The sequence below is a fragment of the Arachis hypogaea genome, chromosome 19, assembly GCF_003086295.3.
Source record: "Arachis hypogaea cultivar Tifrunner chromosome 19, arahy.Tifrunner.gnm2.J5K5, whole genome shotgun sequence".
In the NCBI taxonomy this organism is placed as follows: domain Eukaryota; kingdom Viridiplantae; phylum Streptophyta; class Magnoliopsida; order Fabales; family Fabaceae; genus Arachis; species Arachis hypogaea.
In genome coordinates, this window is record NC_092054.1 from 9,372,951 (window position 1) to 9,393,016 (window position 20,066).

The 20,066-nt window shown below is 32.1% G+C and overlaps 2 protein-coding genes across 2 annotated transcripts; one reads left to right on the forward strand and one right to left on the reverse strand.

The window, feature by feature from the left end:
* Positions 1 to 2,037: 2,037 nt before the first annotated feature.
* Positions 2,038 to 3,934, forward strand: LOC112779313 (putative ETHYLENE INSENSITIVE 3-like 4 protein). Its single transcript, XM_072228230.1, has 2 exons — positions 2,038 to 2,362; positions 2,706 to 3,934. The coding sequence occupies exons 1-2, from the start codon at positions 2,038 to 2,040 to the stop codon at positions 3,932 to 3,934; spliced, it is 1,554 nt and encodes a 517-aa protein (XP_072084331.1).
* Positions 3,935 to 18,375: 14,441 nt separating this feature from the next.
* On the reverse strand, positions 18,376 to 19,863 carry LOC140182116 (uncharacterized). The gene is made up of 3 exons (XM_072228231.1): positions 19,732 to 19,863; positions 19,503 to 19,602; positions 18,376 to 19,382 (listed from the first exon to the last, which is right to left on the reverse strand). The coding sequence occupies exons 1-3, from the start codon at positions 19,861 to 19,863 to the stop codon at positions 18,376 to 18,378; spliced, it is 1,239 nt and encodes a 412-aa protein (XP_072084332.1).
* Between the last annotated feature and the right edge of the window lie 203 nt (positions 19,864 to 20,066).

Consider the following 20,066-nt stretch of genomic DNA (forward strand, 5'->3'; position numbering starts at 1 on the left):
TTTAATTATGTTATATGTATAAAAAAAAATTAGTCATAGTATAAAAAATACATATTTAGCGATTCATAATTTTTTTTTATTATGCTATTATAAAATAGTTTTATTATTTGATTATTCTATTATGATAAATTTGATTATTTTAATGACTGCTTATTTAATTAAAAAATATATAAAATAATATGCATAAATATATACAAATATATGATAATAATTTAGTATATAACTGATTTTTACTATACATATAATATTTTTTAATTATCTTAGAGGATAAAATAAGGTTTACGCAGTATTTATAAAAACTAAATTGATCTTATTTTTAACGGTCTCATTAAATATTTAAGCGTTTTTGTCAACTAAGTTTAAACTCTACGTGAATTACCCACTTGTTTATTTTTTCGGGCATTTTTTCTTTATGTCATTTTTTATTGTTGTTGTTACTGTGTTTTTTTTATTTCTCCCCCTTCTTCTTCTTCTAGTGGTTATTGTTACCTAGATTTTTTTTATTTTATTAATACAACGTTGATGGTAATTAATTATAGTAGGAATACATGAGGAGTACACAAAGTTAACTACAAAACATATACTTCTGCTATAATTAATTACCATCAATATTAAACTAATAAAATGAAAAAAAAAATCTAGGCAACAATGCAACATTTTTTTTTCTATGTTTGATTTTTTTTCTTCTCTTTATTCTTATTTTTATTCATGTTAAGAGGGTGAAAACAAGAAGAAGCAGAAGAGAGAGAATTTTAACTTGTGTATAATTTATTAGAAAAATAGTATCGAAACTTTTTAATCGTGACACATATTCTTATTAAGAGGATAGAAAAAGATAAATGATAAGAATGTAAAACAAGAAGGAGAAAATAAAGAAGGAAAAGAAGAAGATGACGATGACAAAGAAGAAAAGGAGGAGGAGGGAGAGTTTTAAATTGTGTACAATTTATGTAACAAAAAATTTCTTAATTGACATAAAAATTTCTTAATTTTGACACATAAATTTTTTAATCGTGATATCATTTCCAACTAAATGAAGTGGTATTAATGTCTTTTTTTTAGTTCTAAAACACATTTAAATGTATTTTGTTGATTGAATGAGTTAAAATTTTGGATTTATGGTTCTTTATTTAAAGATTTATTGTCTTTTATCAAAAATATCTGTGTTATTTTTAATTAAATGATGTATTTTTGTTATTATTGAATTGATTGTATGGTATTAAACTAATATATATGAAATTTGGTCATTCCTATGTCATTTACAATAATTTAATATATTTTTTAAATTTAAAATATATTTAAATATATTTTGTTCGTTAAATAAGTTAAAGGTTATAAATTTGTGGACTTTTAAAGTTTTTTCTGTGTCATTCACAATTAAATAATGTATTTTGTTATTGTTAAATTAATTTCGTAATATTTAACTAAGAAGATAATGATAATAATGGTGGTGGTGATAATGAAAAAGAAGAGGAGAAAAATAAAAAAAAATATCAAACAAAAAGAAGAAGGAAGAGAAGGTAATGACAATGATAATGACAAAGATGATAATTAAAAAAAGAAAAAAAAACCACAACAGCCTACAAATGGTGTATATTTTTTTTTTTTAAATTAGTGGTGGTAGGAATTATAATTCTAATCAGTAATCACCGAATATTGTTACCAACTGTGCAGGCAAACAGAACCATCTCATCTTCTTCATTATCTCACTCAAACAAACTTTAATTTTCTCAGGTTAATTGTACATTTACCAGCCTTTTCAAGAAGTATAAACATTGTACAATTTTCACCTCAATAATGCCTACTTTGTCCCATCACTCTTATGAATTATTTACTTAAATACAATTCCACTAAACTAAGATTATTTTGCTGATGTTAGATCCTTCTAACACCGGCATTCTACAACCTTCGTGGATATCTATATATACGCACATAACTTTCACGAGTTCTAACAACATAATATCAATTACTCTTATTTATTCTTCTATACACATATTTTTCACAATTCACTTGACTTCTTTTATAAAAAAAATCATCATGGTGCTGATCCAAGAAGAAATGGATCCTCCCTATGTTCAATTGTCCGATACAGAAGACGAGGAAATTGATGTAACCTTGACAGCAGAAAATGAAACGATAGACTATGAAGATCTGAAGAAGCGCATGTGGAAAGACCGTATCCTTCTCCAAAAGATGAAGGAGAAACTTAACATGGACGAATCTGAAAACAAAGAAGCCAAGCAAGAAGCGTCCAGGAAAAAGAAGATGTCTAGGGCACAAGACTCTGTACTCAAATACATGGTCAAGATCATGGAGGTTTGCAAAGCTCGTGGATTCGTCTATGGCATCGTTCCTGAAAAAGGTATAGAATTACACCGTACCCTTCTTTCTTTTAAAATAAGCATTTCTTTTTCATTTTATTTTTTTAAGTAAAAATTAACTATACATAATTAAAAAGTTTAATGTGAGAGGAGGAATAATAATTACATAAAATTATTTTTATGTAAAATTAATAATAATAAAATAATTATTTAATTAAATATATTAAATTATCTAAATTTTTAATTATAAAGTTAATTATATTTAAATTTTTATTTAACAATTAATACAAAAATAATTTTAATATTTTTCTATGTTTTTATTAAAAACTATTTTATTTATCAGTCTTCACTTTGATATTAAAATATTTTAATTATAATTTATAGGTAAGCCAGTTACAGGAAGTTCGGATAGTCTGCGACAATGGTGGAAAGAAGATATTAGATTTGACCAAAATGCCCCTACAGCAATTGCAAAGTATATACCGTTACTTGAAAAGGGAGAGTTAGATGAGTCGTCAAGCATACACCTTCTCCAAGATCTTCAAGACAAAACACTAGGATCTCTTCTTTCATCACTGATGCAACACTGTGTGCCGCCACAAAGGAGGTATCCTTTGGACAAAGGTGTGGCCCCGCCGTGGTGGCCTAATGGGTCAGAGGCATGGTGGGGTGAACAGGGCCTTTTGACTCAAGAACACGGGCCACCACCGTATAAGAAACCCCATGATTTGAAGAAGGCATGGAAGGTTTTGGTTTTGGCTTCAGTTATAAAGCACATGTCCCCTGACTTAGAGAAATTGAGAAGGCTTGTGACTCAATCAAAGACCTTGCAAGATAAAATGACTGCCAAAGATAGTGCTACTTGGTCCAAAGTTGTGAACAAAGAAGAAGCTTTGTTGAGACTTACCAACAAGTGTCTCAAGATTTCCCCTTCTTTGTCCGGCGACGATGAGAATAATAAGGAAGACGGTGAGGGAGAAATTGAAGTCTTTGAGTCATCCCCAATGAGCTCTGTTAATAATTCTGTTGATCATGTTTTGTTTGGCGGTGGCGGCAGTAGCAGCACCGGAGGCAGTGAAAAAAGAAAGTGTGATTTTGATAATAATAATAATAATGGTAACAACAACAATAATGATAATAGCTTTGTGGACAAATTACTATATACATGTCAGAACTTAGATTGTCCACAGAGCGATTTGACTATGGGATTTAAAGACAAGAATTCAAGGATGGACCACGAGTCGATGTGCGCTTTTCGCGATACCACTCTCGAACAACAGGGAAGTAACAGCAACAATAAGAATTTGAAGGCTTTCCATGATTACCTGTCGAGTGAGGACAGGATGACAAGTGTTGGAGATTGGATGAACATGGAGGTAGCTAAAGCCAAAAACAACAATAACAATAATAATAATTTTGGTGACACTGATTTTGGTGATATTGATATTATGAATGGAATGGAAGAGATTGCGGGTGAAGCTTTTGGTGAGGACAATTTAGGGTTGTGGCAGAATGACATTGAAGATTGTGAGTTACTTGCGGCATTGGAGATGGTTAAAGCAAATAGCGTGATGGATTCCACTCATCAAAATAATAATCCACCATTAATATAAAGCATGATTATATTTCTCCACATGAGGGTCATCTTCTTGGCGAAGAAGCAACTACTTCATCACTTTGGGACTATACTACTACTTCGTTTAAGAGCAACAACATTTAATAATTAATTTTATATGTTTAAGAATATTGTAGTTTTTATGTATTATTAATTAATTATTAGTCTTCTCTACTATCACATTATCATACACAATTTGCTCACATATGATTCTGATTAGATTGATTAATTACCTCATGTGAGCTATCTATAGTTATAGCATCCAAAAAATGTTCCTGTTATATGTAATATTGGTATTTTTAAATAAAATATTATTTTATTATGGATATTATTTGTATGCATGTGTTGATCATTAATTATATGTGCTTTGAAGTATTTTAAGGTACTAGATGATTAAATTAAATAATTTTCTAAGAGAAATTAAAGGAATATAAGCTTGACAGAAAGAAGAGAAGAAAATGAAAATTGATATGATTGTTTTGAATGATTATTGAAAATGTATATATTGTTTCTTTACACTGAGATTGCCAAATATATATTATATACTTGTATACAAGACTTTTCATAATAGATTCTTGATAACTAATTTTTTACATGTGACACTCTAATAGAAATGTTAGGAGTAAAACTTTTTTAACATATTTAGCCATATCTTATTTTTTATTGTTAAGAATTAGAATTTACTATTTAGAGTTCAAAATTTTGTTAATCATGCAACACAAAAACATGTTTTTTAAACAATAAATGCATATGAAAAAATTAAAAAATATTTTAGAAAAAAAAATTTAAGGACTCCTCCCACTTAATGTATAAAAGGATTTTATCTATGTGAATACATTGGATACACTGAAGAAGACTTGGCAGAAAAATATAATGTTTGTAAATGGATATTCTAAATTTCATTGCGACGTTGAAAAATATAAAACAAGGTTGATTGATAAAGGCTAAGGGATTCATCTAAGTGGTTGGAGTGGATTAGTTGTAAACCTTTGGCAAGAGTCAAAAACTCTAGGAATAGTTCTGTGATTGGCACACAAAAGGTGATATTTGAAACAACACATTACACATGGTATTAGAGGGAAGCAAACAACAGATTGCACATGGTATTAGATTTTCTGCGTATAATGGTAAGAATGGTGATTGATCAAATAGATGAGACAACGCTTTGGTCTTGTGAATATCTAGCATATAGTCATAACAGTTGGATGATAAGGGTGGATGTTAGTTAGTCATACAAATTACATTAGTTTGTGACAGAATTGGAACGTAGGATTTTGTTTGTTGTGTGTGTTTGGTATATAGCCTCAGTCACATCTTCATGAATATTCTCATTTGAATAGAGTATTTTATATAATTTGAGTAAATATTTAAATTAATTTTTAAATATTATAAATTAAATATTTTGGTAATTAAAATTTTTTATTATTTTAAAGTTTTTAGACGAATTTATTTTTCTGTAAAAGGAACTAATTTATTTAGACCTAATTATCTCGCAATAAAATTTGTTAAAAAATTATTTATCCAATATGTATATTAAAATTTTATTAAAAATAATAATAATAATGTGTCTAATCAAAATAATTCTTGAAGATTTTTATAATAATAAAAATTTGTTAAAAATTAAATTGTCTAATTTAAAGTTCTTTAGAAATTAATTTAAGTGCTTAGTTTTATAAATTTTTGCTCATTAAAAAAAATAATTAAAGTAGCAACTTCAAAAATATTTTAGTTATGTTATTTTTATTAGGTTTTTATTTTTTATTTCTCTATCTATTAAATGTTTACATTTTGTTTTTCTTAATATCACTTAAGTTCTGTTTATTTTCATATATTACACATGTTTATTTATTTTAGCATAGATGTTTACTTTTTCATATAAAATATAAAGTAACAACGTGGATGTGTTTATTTTTTCATATAAAATACTTTAGAAACAATGTGGATATAAGAGGTAAAATAAAATTATGCAGTAAAAATAGGAGAGCATTTGAAAAAAAAAAATTAACCCCCAAAGTATTTCTTTAAATAGTCTATTAAACATAGTTATCAGAATGAAACTGATAATTGACCTAATTAAAATATTAGATTATTGGGTTACCAATTCAATCGTTTAGTTACTAATTAAATCGGTGACCCAATTATGACCCAATTATAATTAAGTAATTATATAGAATTATATTTTATATTTTTATAATAAGTATTTTTTAGGGTTAAGTACTGAAATTATCCCTAAGATTTGGGGTCAAAATCAAAATCGTCCCCGACCTTTTTTCGTTATTAAAATCATCCTCAACGTTCAAAAACGCTTTAAAATCATCCTTTTTACCAATTTTATTTTTTTATTACCAAACTACCCCTCATTAAAAAAATTATAAAATAAAATAAATATAATTATAAAATAAAATAAATATAAAATAAATAAAAAAGAAAGTAAAGAAAAGGATAGATACAGAGAAGGAGGGTGGGGAGAGAAAGAAAGGGGGGAGGAGGAGAAAAAGGGGGAGGAAAAGGGACCGCCGCAGGGGGGAGGGAAGGGGACCGCCGCACCGCACCACCACCTTCTTCTTCTTCTCTCCTTGCCGCCGCCACCGGTCTTCATTACCGCCGCTGCTCTTCGCTGCCGCCGCCGCTCTGCTCCTCGGGGAAAGGGGGAAGGGAACGCGAAGGGAGAAGAGGGGGGAGGGGGGTTTCGGGAAGAAGAGGGGGAAGGGGAACTCTCCTCGCCGCCGCCACTGGTCTTCATTACCACCGCCGCTTTTCGCTGTCGCCGCCGCTCTTCGTTGCCACCGCCGCTCTGCTCCTCGGGGAAAGGGGGAAGGGAACACGAAGGGAGAAGAGGGGGGATGGGGGTTTCGGGAAGAAGAGGGGGAAGGGGAAGGGTCCTCGCCGCCGCCACCGGTCTTCACGGACGCCGCCGCTCTTCGCTGCCGCCGCCACCGCTGCTCCTCGCCGGTTTCTTGTGGTTTCTGGTTTCTGGTTTCTTGTGGTTTCTTCTTCTTGTAGTTTCTTCTGGTTTCTGGTTTCTTGTTCATCTTGTACTTCTTTTTTAAATTTTTTAATTTATGTTGTTGCTAATTTTGGATCTGAAATTATAGTTGATGATTGCTGAATTGTTTAATTTGAAATTTTTGTTGATTTGATTTTGATTGTTGCTGTTGGTGTTGCTGAATTGTTGGTGTTTATAGTGTAGCGATGCTGATGGTGATGATAATGCAGATGGTTGATGATAATACAGAGGGTAGTGGTGAAGGGGAAGAGACTTTTTAATTTTTGTTTAAGGGCAAAATTGTCCGAAAAATTTTATTTATGGACAAAAGGACGATTTTATAACGTTTTGTAACGTTGGGGATAATTTTAATAACAAAAAAAGGTCGGGAACGATTTTAATTTTCACCCCAGACCTTAGGGACGATTTCAGTACTTAACCCTATTTTTTAAATTTTGTTTTTTGTATTAAGTTAATTATTCTTAGATTTCAATAATTTATTAATTAGTTTATATTCATTATATGTTTCAAGTATTTATTCAAAAAAGTTATATAATTATAGAAAAAGATGTTATAATTAATAAAAGATATTTGACCTTGTTAAATTTGAAAATATTTAATAAAATTTAATATTTATTTAAATAATAGTGTATAATTAAAAAATTCTAACCTTGAGAAAAAATGAATAAAAAAACTAAAATTAAAATTAAGTTTAACAAATATAAAATAATTTAATTAAAAAGGATCGATATATAATATATACAATAACTAACATATAACTTTGTAAGATGTAGCCTTGTCTAATGGCAAAGTTACCTGAGCTAAGTCTCTTGAGCCTCACATCCCAGATTTAAACCAAGTTACTGTCAGTTTTTGAATTTATTTCATAGCTCCTTAAAAGTGTTTATAATGCTTGAAGTGGAAAAGGAGATTATATGCGCCTGGTGTGCTGATTTTTTTTGTCTTATACATTACACAACACATTCATTCACACACACTATTACTATTAACATTGTATTGAATTCGATGGTCTCAGAATGTCTGGATCATTAAATAGTCTCATAATAAAACATATTTTTTAAGTTTTTTAATAACTGCTAAATAGTCCTTATTTAATTTTAATTACAAATTAATCCCTTATATATTATTTAATTATAAAATCTATTTTTTATTTTATAAATCATTATTTTATCATTCATCTATCATGTTTATTAATAATAAAAAACTAAAAAAAAATAACAAATTAGATATTCCATTAATCGTAATAAATATTTTGCAATCTTAATGGATCATAATTTTATCATTAATCCGTTACATACGTATTAGATTGGGAAAATCGTGTTTGTTAAAAATTCAATCGATTGGAATTGATACACAATCGATTGAATTTTGCAAGGCATGTGGGATTTTTCTTATTCAATCGATTGAAATAATCAAAGTAATCTGGGTTTAGTTAATTCAATCGATTGGTTCTATTACCGAATCGATTGATTAGAATGATATATGAAAGTTTAATCGATTAGTATGATAATACAATCGATTGAAGTTTGTACGCAAATAACGGTATTTTCCAATTCAATATTGGTATGAGCATTCAATCAATTTAAATGTGACGTGAATGAAGTTTTTTCCTACATTCAATTGATTGGTATGATAATACAATCGATTGAATTTTGATATACACTATATATTAAGCCTGATAAACATCCGTGTTTAGCCTCTCTTTCCTTTTTAAATTTTACAACTCCATTTCTGCATAACCTCTCTTCTCTCTCTAAATCCAGAAAACTTCTCTCTTCTTCTTCTCCAATTTCATCCACATCCACTTTAAACTACATACATATTATTAATCCTCATCCAAATCCCTACAAAACTCACTGAACCAATATCCTCAAAATGGCCAAAACTAAAAATGCAAAAAGAGCTAGGGTTGAGGGTGAGCATTCACCAATTTATAACCTTAATATTAAAGAAAAAATAAGATTAGAGTATCTAAATCAAAATAAAAACTTAAAAATTGGAGATAGAATTTTAAAGATAAGATAGATGAATAATAAAATAATAATTTATAAACATGAGTAGAAAAATTGAGAATGGCATAACATTTAACGTAGTGCACAATTCAAACGATTGGATAACACAACCAATCGATTGAATTGTGAAAATCCATATTGCTTTGAAGACTTAAATCGATTGGGTAACACAATCAATCGATTGAATTGTGAGACCTCATATTGCTTTGAAACCTTCAATCTATTGGGTGACATGAACAATCGATTGAATTAGAAAAAACCCACATTCTAGTTATCGTTTAATTGATTGTGTAAAAATTACAATTGATTGATTTTTGAGAAAATCATACTATCATCTAACATTCAATCGATTATTTTGTGGAAACCTGACTTCCAATCGATTGAATTATGAAAAATCTAAAATTCAATCGATTGTTTTATTAATCCAATCGATTGATTTTATAAGAAAGACGATTTCACAACCTATACTGATGTAACGGATCAAAGATAAAATTTTAATCGATTAGGATTGCAAAAAATTATTACGATTAATGGAAGATCTAATTCGTTATTATTTTTGTTTTTGATTATGATAGATGAACGATAAAATAATAATTTATAAAATAAAAAATAGATTTTATAATTAAATAATATATAAGGGATTAATTTGTAATTAAAATTAGATCAAGACTATTTAACAATTATTAAAAAATTTAAAAAACATATTTTGTTATGGACCATTTAATGGTCCAAACGTTCTGGAACCATCGAATCCAGTGCCTACTAACATGACAATGGTCCCAGAACCTTTGGACCATGATCTCATAACAAAATATTTTTTTAAGTTTTTTAATAACGGCTAAATAGTCCATTTCTAATTTTAATTATAAATTAACCCCATATATTTTATTTAATCATAAAAACTATTTTTTATTTTATGAATTATTATTTTATCATTCCTCTATTATGTTTATTAATAATAAAAAACAAAAACAATAACGAATTAGATCTTCCATTGATCGTAATAACTTTTTGGCAATTCCAATCGATTAAACGTTTATCTTTGATCCATTACATCCGTCGAGGATTTTGAAATCGTGTTTCTTAGAAAATCAATCGATTGGATTAACAAAACAATCGATTGAATTTCAGGTTTTCCATAACTCAATCAATTGGATTTTAGGTTATTACAACAATCAATTGAAAGTTGCAAAAGCAGTTAGTTTTTGCAAAAATCAATTGATTGGTCATATTACCCAATCGATTGAACGATAAATAGAATGTTAGTTTTTTATAATTCAATCAATTATTTATATTACCCAATCAATTAAAAATTGCTATTAAAATGATATATAAAACTTTAATTAATTGATATAATAATACAATTAATTGAATTTTATACGTGACTAATGGTATATTTCAATCGATTAAAGTGTGATGTAAATAAATTTTTTTCTAGTAAGAATAATTATTCTATATTCCTGACTATTGGAACTTAGGTGCAGCTCCCAGCTAGGCAAATGATGCTGCCATTGACCGAGGCCTCGGCTGCGTGTGCTGATTCAAGCACGTACGTGTCAAGTGGGTTTTTCTTTTTGTTAGTAGTGGCTACTTAGATAATAATGCCTTCACGTAAAATTGAAAAATGTTAGAGGCAATGAAAATTTATTATTTTTAGTAATTATTTAATTATATTAATTTAATTTTTTTATTTTAATAATTTAATAATATATTTTATCTATATTTTTTATCATTGATAATTAAATAATAAATTCTAATAGTTTTCTGATATTAAAATTACATGGAAGACCATAATTGCCCCGTATTCAACTATATGATCTTCACATCACGGCATCCATATAAGACGCAACTTCATTTTGGGACTAACTACTACGTTTCAGAGCAACCAAATTTAATAGTTAATTTTACATGTTTCTAAAAAGGTGGCTACTCCAATGAAGATTTAATGATTGTCATTATGTAAAGATATATTATTTTGATTATTGGATAATAGATTGTAGGGTTTGATTTTATTTGAAGTAAAAGTGTTACCTTTATTTAAAGTGTTGCAAAATAAATAAATTACACTTTTTAAACAAAGATCATCATGAAAAGATATTTTTAGCATCTTCATGGGAGTAGCTGTCTTCTAAAAATGTTGTAGTAGTTTTCATGCTTTATTAATAAATTTAGTCTGTCGGGATCACATTATCATACATAATTTGCTCACATATGAATATGATTCTAATAGACTATCTACAGTAATAACATTTTTTTAATATTCTTGTTATGGGAATTATTTAAAAAAAACGTTTAAAATATTTTTTTTAAGATATTTTTTAATAATTAAAATTCAATACATATAATTAATTAAATCGTGTCATTTTTATCAAAATTAAATCAAATAAATTAATTTAATAAAAAATCAATTAATTATACTTTAAATAATCTAAATTAATATTTTTTTATAAAAAAATAACTATAATATTATTTTTATTATAAAAAATAATTAAAATATTATTATTATTATTATTATTATTATTATTATTATTATTACTACGGTGATATTATATGTAAAAACGTTTTTTAACCAAATTCAATTAATTAAGTTGGCATAAGTTTAACAGAAAAAAACATCCGCATACGTTTGTACATATAGTATCATTGTAAATTAAATTTTGATATTACCTAAAATAAGTTTCGAGTTTCTAAGCGCGAATTAAAATAGCTTTTAATCTTTATAAATAATCAAATAAATCACTCAAATTAAATATCGTAAATTTTTTATTTTTTTTTTCTAATCCAAATTTCTGTTATTGCAGTATTGATATGAACCGTTAAAAGTCAACATGATATTATTATTATTATTATTATTATTATTATTATTATTATTATTATTATTATTATTATTATTATTATTATTTACTTTGCTTGAGTACGTATACGTAATCTATCTGTGTTGATATATAATTAAAGGGTTTTTTAATTTCTAGATACCGACCCGATATATGGAGTATGGACACAAATGCATATCATCAATATTAACAAAGAGTTATTAAGCTAGCTCTTTTCTTATGCCTAAATAATTAGTTGTTATTGCTACAAATTCATTTTTGGAAAGTTAGTTTATATTTGGCCGGAGAAAGGCATGAATGAACCAGCTGCAATGAAATGCTTGCTTGCACATTGCCATGAGAATTACAATTAAAGACCCTTTAATTATTAAGTAAAACGAGTTTCATCCAAGGTTGCGAGAACTGGACCGGTCAATAAATCGGTCAAGTAACAGGTTCAATAGTTTAATAGTTTAACTGAAATTCAACCGTGATTGAATCGATTTAATTAAATATAACATAAAATTATTAAAAAGTAACATATATTGTGAGATAGGGTACAGAACAATTAAAGCATTGTATGAATTAAACAATATCAGTTTTTCAATCTTCATGTATATATAACACATTAGCAATAGAACTTCTAATCCTATTCAAACAATATCATTTTCAGATATAACAACAGAAGATAGGCAACCAAAATTTGAGGCCACAAATTTTAGTATGGTGCAAGGTGGAAAAGAAATCAGTATAATATACAATTTGAGCTAGAAGAAGCAATTCCACATCACAGTAAGAAGCTCAGGACATAAAAAAATTGAACAATAAAATTAACTAAACAAAACAAAAACACAATAAAGAAGCATAAATATCCTTTATAAATTAGGTTTTCATTCCTGAGTTTTTCATTTTCATAAATTAGGTAATCTTTTTGGTTTTTGCTTCTTAATTTCATTCTCTTTTTCTATGAGTAAACCATCTCCTTGTCGGAACTTCACCCAACCCTTATTTTGAAGCCAGATAGTAAATCCAATGCAGAATTGTAGCCATGTTTCTCTTTTGAATCAATGACAGCAAAATAACAAGTAAAACAGATTGGATTTAGAGAAACGGATAAATAGGTCCCTGACCTTTTGTTCCGCGGACATTTTCGTCCCTAACCATTGAAAAATACTTTTAAGTCCCTGACCTTCACAAAATTTGGACGGATCAGTCCCTCCGTCTAAATGCCTCCGTCAGGGACTGATTCGTCCAAATGTTTCCGTCAGGGATTGATTCGTCCAAGTTTTGTGAAGGTCAGGGACTTAAAAGTATTTTTCAATGGTCAGGGACGAAAATGTCTGCGGGACAAAAGGTCAGGGACCTATTTGTCCTTTTCTCTTGGATTTATAACTCAATCTCAGTAGAATTAATTCATATCAATCTCAGCAAAAATCATTCTCAGCATAATTAATAAATTAAACTTAAAAAAAAATTAATTTATAACTCCATCTCAGTAGAATTAATTCAACATCAACTGACTGAATTCAAACAAAATAAAAAAAAAATCCCTCAAAACTTAGCAGAATCATCAATAATACATCATATGTATATTCAGAACAAAACGAAGAATAAAACAATATAATACAATTACAACAAAATGAACATTATTGAAGAGGATAAAGGAGAGGTTTTTACGTTATTTGGATTGGCAGCAAAAGGGAGGAAAAGATAGCATAGAGCCAGAGAGCAGAGAGACAGAGAAATTCAAATTGGGAACTTCAGTAGCGTGAAACAGAAAAGCAACGACAGTGAGACACGGTGCGGAGTAGAGAAGCAGCGACAACAAGATTGGCGGGGAGCAGAGAAGGGGCCACAGCCAAAAATGGCAAGGATGAGAGAAACAGAAACGATGCACGGCAAGGAGGGGAGAAGCAGCGACGACTCACGACAAGGAGCGGAGAAGCGGTGACGACCAACGGTGAAGGAGCAGAAAAGCCGTGACAGAGAGAGCTCGAACACGGAAACGGCGACGCCAATAACAGCCCCCAACCGACCTTAGCTTCTAGCGACGCGAGGAGAAAAGCAGAATGAACGAAAAGGGGGATGGTGATGGTGGCTCTGATAGGGTTTAGGAGAATCTAGGGTTGGTGAGGCTGTGTTTGTGAGAGAGAAAGGGGAGGGGGTGTAATTCAGCACTGGACTTGTGTTTCTCTGGAATCAAAACGACACCGTTTTGATTGTTGGATCAGCGAACCGGGACTTAAAAAAATCGGCCGATTCGCTCGGTTCGCTGGTTAACCATCGATTCAACCAATTTTTGCTAAATGATTCTAAAAGTTAATCGGACCGGCTAAATGACTGATTTCCGGTTAACCCGATCAAACCGGCCGGTCCGCTCTGATTTTCAGAACCTTAGTTTCACCTTTGCAATAAACCTTCAATACTAAACCCTAAACTTTAAATAAAATCATCCAAGAAGAGAAAATGAAAATGTTAATGTAATTCTAGGGCTTATAATTTAGTATTAAAAGAGAGATTAAATTAAATTTAATTAACTAATTTGAGATACTATTTTGATCATATCCATATAGTAGTATTCACTTCACTTTAATGTTGAAATTAGGGATGGCAACACCATCCGAATCCGTGGGTACCCACCCCATCCCTACCCGCTCGGGACGGGTTCTTGGGCGGGACGGAGCGGGGCCGGGTTTAGGTACTACCCGCCCCGGTATATATATAATATATAATTTTAATATCTAATATGTGTAATATATGTAAAATAATTAGTAAAATGATTGATAATATTGTATCCAGAAAAGCTCTGCATCCATGTATTTTTTACATGGTTGTTAACCAAGTAATTTCTTCCACACGCGCGTCCCCCATCCCTCACTCGTTTGTCATACACGCGCTATATATAACGTGCTGCAACCTAAAGCTTTGCTCAACGTAAACCTTCTGCTGTAACGTAAACCTCCTCCTCCTCCTCCTCCTCCTCCTCCTCCTCCTCCTCCTCCTTCTTCTTCTTCTTCCCTACTCGCGTTCTTCCTTATTGATCTGCATTGCCTTCATTGTTCTCCTCTGGTCGCGTTCATCTTCTCGTTTTCTTATTTTGATCTGGTTACATTGCATTTATCTTCTTCCTATTCTTCTTCGTTTTCTTCTTCGATCTGCACTTCTGAATTTAAACAATAAATGACTCAACTTCAAATCAGGAGAGCAATTTGGATTACTCTTCTGAAATGAATCAAACTGACAAAGTTTGGATTATTCAATTTTGAATCGAATTGAATGGAATGCAATTGCTAATTTGAATTGAATTAAATGGACGGAGGTGTACTGAATTGAATTGAATTGATAATATGTAAATTGTAGGCAGAGTTATTTGAATTTGATTTTATATAATGGATTATGTTTTGTTCACTCAGTATTATACAATTGTTTCATCATGAGTACTGTGTTCGATTCACCATGAGTACTGTGTTTCGGTTCACCATGAGTACTGTGTTCGGTTCATTTTGCAGAAAACTATTTGAATTTGATTTTATATAATGGATTATGTTTCGTTCACTCAGTACTATACAATTGTATTGTGTTCGGTTCACCATTAGTACTATGTTCGATTCACCATGAGTAATGTATTCGGTTCACCATGAGTACTATGTTCGGTTCATTCTGCACTATTCAAAACTCTTTTTCCTCACCTTCTACTGCTTCTTCACCAGAGAGAAAAGGAGGAAAAGACAAAAAAATACAGCAGCAACAACAACAAAAGAATGACGATAAGGAAAAAACACGTGAAGAAGAAGAAACGCGAAAAAAGGAGGAGAAAGAGGAACGCGAAGAAGAAGGTGAAGAAGAAGAAGACGCTCCGTGCGTAAACGAGCGTGAGAAGAAGAAGAAGAAGAAGAAGAAGCGTGGGGGAGAAGAACCATTGGGCAAGAGCGATTTTCGTGTGTGTTGGGTGCGTGTATTTCACATTTCATTTAATGGTATTGGGTTTTTTTTGTATTGGGCCAACTTGGTTATATGGTTACATGGATGTGTAGCATCCCCCTATTGTATCATATTTAAAATTTTACTTTAATTTATGTTATGTATCTGATGATGGTTATATAAATTTTGAAATTTAATTTTATTTATTAGATTTTAATAATTATAGGGGCGGGACAGGTACTCGCGGAAACGGGTTAGGGTTCAACCATTTACTACCCGCGGGTAGAAGATGGGCGGATTTTATGCGGATTATTGTAAGGCGGGGCGGGATCGGGTAGAGCAAAAACCCGCCCCGTTGCCACCCCTAGTTGAAATGACATATTAGCACTTAGTGTATTAATGAAAATTTGAGTTAGAGACGAATAAAAATTCGCAATATCTAATTTGAGAGACTTGTATGATCTTTTATGAAATGTGAGACTATTTTAATTTGCATTTGAAAATTTAAGAACTATTTTGAACATTATCTCAAACTAAATTATACAAAAATATTATATAAATACAACGTATGTAGTATTGTTATATTAGTAAAAAAAAATTTTTTTTTTTGAAAGAGAAGCTCAACACAACAAGCTAAGTGGAGCATAGAGGACAACAACATAGGAATAACAAATAAACTAATGAAAAATAAGCAAAGCAAATAAAGCAAACATAGATATCCCTTTGTCATCTCCCGCATTGCCATCAATAACAGAAGGGGTCTGCACCTAACCACTCCTTGTAACTCAAAAAGGACATGTTGATAATCTCTCCAACCCCTTTTCCTTTGTTCTGAAAAATCCTCCGATTTCGTTCCAATCATATGTTCCAAATGATCACACAAAAGCACACGATCCATCTCTTTCACTCATATTTTCTATTTGAGATCTCAGTCCAACTTTGGAAGTGCTCATTTACCGTACCCGGACAAGCCCATTGCATACCAACATATGATAACCAAGCACACCATACCTGCCAAGAAAAAATACAGCCAAAAAATAAGTAGTGGCCACATTCAATACCATTATTACATAAAACACATAAAGTATCTTGTTGGTGAATGACCCCAAACCGACTCAGTCTCTCCTTCGTATTGACCCTGCCAGTCAGGGCAAACCAGACAAACAACTCCACTCTAAGTGGGACAAGACCTTTCCAAATAGTCCTAATAAAGTTGTAGCTTGTTATATCTGGGACCATTTCCACCTGCAACACCTGCACAAATGATTTATTAGAGAAAATTTTTTTTTTATCATATTTCCAAACAACTCTATCCTTTCTTCCATATTCAAGTTTGACTAGCCTCAAAGTGTAGTGAAACTAGTTCACTAGATCCAACTCCCATTGGAATAGTTCTCTCCTCCACTGGAAATTTCATATCCAAACTAACCCATCCCAAAACCCACAATCCCCTATCACTGATTCTGTTTGGTTTGAAATTGAGAAGAGCTTTGGAAAGCGATATTTCAAAGAACCTCCATGAATCCAGACATCCTCCCAAAACCGAATTCGTCTCACGTCACCCACCTCCATGGATAACCCAGTAATCATCTTCTGTCTGACTTCTTGATTCTTGAACTATAACTGACAAATATCCTTCCACGAACCCCCCGAATAGGTAATTCCTGTGAGGACAGAAGCTCATTTGGATTCAGGTTGTTACAGGCGCAAACCACCTTCATCCACAATGAACACTCTCCTTTAGAGAATCGCCACCACTATTCAAACAGAAGAGCTGTGTTTCGTATCATAGTATCCCCAACTCCCAACCCGCCTAACTTTTTAGGAGCCTGTACCATTTTCCACTTAACCAAAGCCATAGCATTCCTCCCATCCTCTTTACTCCATAGAAATCTCCTCGGCAAGGAAATTAGTTTCTCTGCAACAGCCTTTGGCATCTTATACAAGCTCAAATAATAAACTGGAAGGCTATTCAATACAGATTTGATAAGCACCAACTTACCGACCTTATTGAGTACCTTGGCCTTCCAGAGGCTAAGCTTCTCCTTCACTTTGTCTATTACTAGCTTCCACGTCTTAACCATTCTTGGGTTTGCTCCTAGCGAGATGCCCAGATATTTAACTGGAAGAGTGGCTTGCTTACAGGCCAACACACTGCACATACGTTGTACCCATTGCTCATCACAGTTAATAGGAATCAAGCTAGATTTATCAAAGTTAATACTTAAACCTGACATCAACTCAAAGCAACGAAGCAGCCTCCTGTAATTCTTGATCGTCTCTTCCTCCGGAGGACAGAATAAAACAGTATCATCTGCAAACTGAAGATGCGATAACTCAATATGATCTCTCCCAACCAACAATGGTGATATGCGACCATTTCTAACAGCCTCTCCAATCATCCTATGTAGGACATCAACAAAAAGTACAAACAAAAATAGGGGCAAAAGATCACCTTGTCGCAGACCCCTTTCCATCTTGAACGGCTTGGACGGCGAACCATTTATCAATACTGACAGAGAGCACATACTGACACACTCCATAATCCATCCCATCCATCTTCGTTTAAATCCCATCTTCTGCAATACAAGGTCTACAAAACTCCACTTGACTCTGTCATATGCTTTCTGGAAGTCTAGCTTTATTATTGTCGCTTATTTCTTCCTCTGTTTGATCCACTAACCGTTTAACATGCGATAAGGGTCCCATCATGAATCTTCCGATCCTTGACAAACGCACTCTGCGTCTCGCCCACTAACCCAGGCATAACATCTCTCATTCTCCTAACCAGCATCTTCGAGATTACCTTATACATACACCCCACTATGCTTATCGAACGCAGATCTTTGATTTTCTTAACACCAGTAAACTTGGGGGCCAGCGCCACCCAAGTGACATTAGCATCTGATGACAACCTAGAAGATTGGAAAAAAACCAGTACCGCTGCCGTGAACTCCGAGCCAATTTTATTCCAGCACTTCTTTATGAAATTCATGTTGTAATCGTCACTTCCTGGAGCCTTGGAAGATTCACAATCCCACACTGCCTCTCTAACCTCCTTAGGTGACGGTAGCATCTCTAAAGCCAAAGCATCCTCCTTGCTAATCCTTTCCACCAAACCATCTCTGAAACCCACCATAGGAGACCTCTCTTGATGATATAAGCCCTTATAAAACTCCCTGATGGCAATCTTAATAATCCTAGCTTGATTCCTTATCAATCTTTCATTAATAACCAGAGTATCAATCCTATTATTTCTCCTTCTTGCAGAAGCTAAGTTGTGGAAATATCTCATGTTTTTATCCATGTCCCTCGCATGCCTCGACCTCGACATCTGCTTCCAATGTTGTTCTTTCCTCACATACCATTTCTCGCAACAAGTAATTAGCGCCTTCCTTCTTACTTCCACTGTCCCATCATAACTCTCATTACCAACCATGTCATCAATCTTCTTAATCTCTTCCTCAAACTTCATAATTTTCTTGTCCATATCACCAAAGTTGTCTCTATGCCATCTTTCCAAAGGAACCGTCAACGCCTTCAGTTTATCGGTGAATTGTACCTCTTCTAACCCTCTCCATTCCTCCTTAACTATCCTTAGAAATCCTTCATGTGTAAACCACGAATCTATACTTCGAAATGGCCTCGGTCTGTCCCTTAGCCTCTTATCTTCCACTATAATAGGGCAGTGATCTGACAAACCCTATGGACCACCTCTCAAGTGAATCACTGGAAATACCTTAAGCCATTCCAAGCTAACCAACGCTCTATCAATACGGCTATAGGACTGTCCTCTGAACCATGTAAACTTACGGTCAGTAATCGGTAAGTCCACCAAACCCATGTCATTTATCCAATTCTTAAAATTTTGTACTGACATAGGTAATCTATCTGAGCCTCGCCTTTCTTCCACCTGTGCAATCTCATTAAAGCCCCCCCAAAAAACAACAGGCGCCTGGACACAAACCAGCCACGTAACTCAACTCCTCCTACACAACAAGTTTCTCATCTCTAGTATAAGCACCATAAATAAAAAAAAAACACAGCTAATAGGATTCTCCGACAGTATCCCTTCAACACATAACCATCGTTCACCTTTATAGCAATTTCTCATTTTAAAGAAACCATCATCCCACATTAACAACAACCCACCAGATGCACCGTCAGGCCCCATATACTCCCACTCCACACAACTATTCCCCCAGATTTTCATAACATCAAACCTTGTTACTAATTGTCTTTTAGTCTCTACCAAACCTAACATATTCAACCTATGTTTCTTCTTAAGTTCTTTCACCATTCTCAACTTTTCATTACCCCTTAACCCCCTAACATTTCATGAACTAACAATTATTTTAAATTATTATTACACACCTT

What these genes read in the sequence shown, in the direction of transcription:
- LOC112779313 (XM_072228230.1), top strand. Translation starts at nt 2,038, where the DNA reads ATGGTGCTGATCCAAGAAGAAATGGATCCTCCCTATGTTCAATTGTCC. An exon ending in TGGCATCGTTCCTGAAAAAG is followed by an intron (nt 2,363 to 2,705) that starts GTATAGAATTAC and finishes TATAATTTATAG; the next exon opens with GTAAGCCAGTTACAGGAAGT.
- LOC140182116 (XM_072228231.1), bottom strand. Translation starts at nt 19,863, where the DNA reads ATGGGGCCTGACGGTGCATCTGGTGGGTTGTTGTTAATGTGGGATGAT. An exon ending in CGGAGAATCCTATTAGCTGT is followed by an intron (nt 19,603 to 19,731) that starts GTTTTTTTTTTA and finishes GAGATTGCACAG; the next exon opens with GTGGAAGAAAGGCGAGGCTC. An exon ending in GGACTTACCGATTACTGACC is followed by an intron (nt 19,383 to 19,502) that starts GTAAGTTTACAT and finishes AGGGTTTGTCAG; the next exon opens with ATCACTGCCCTATTATAGTG.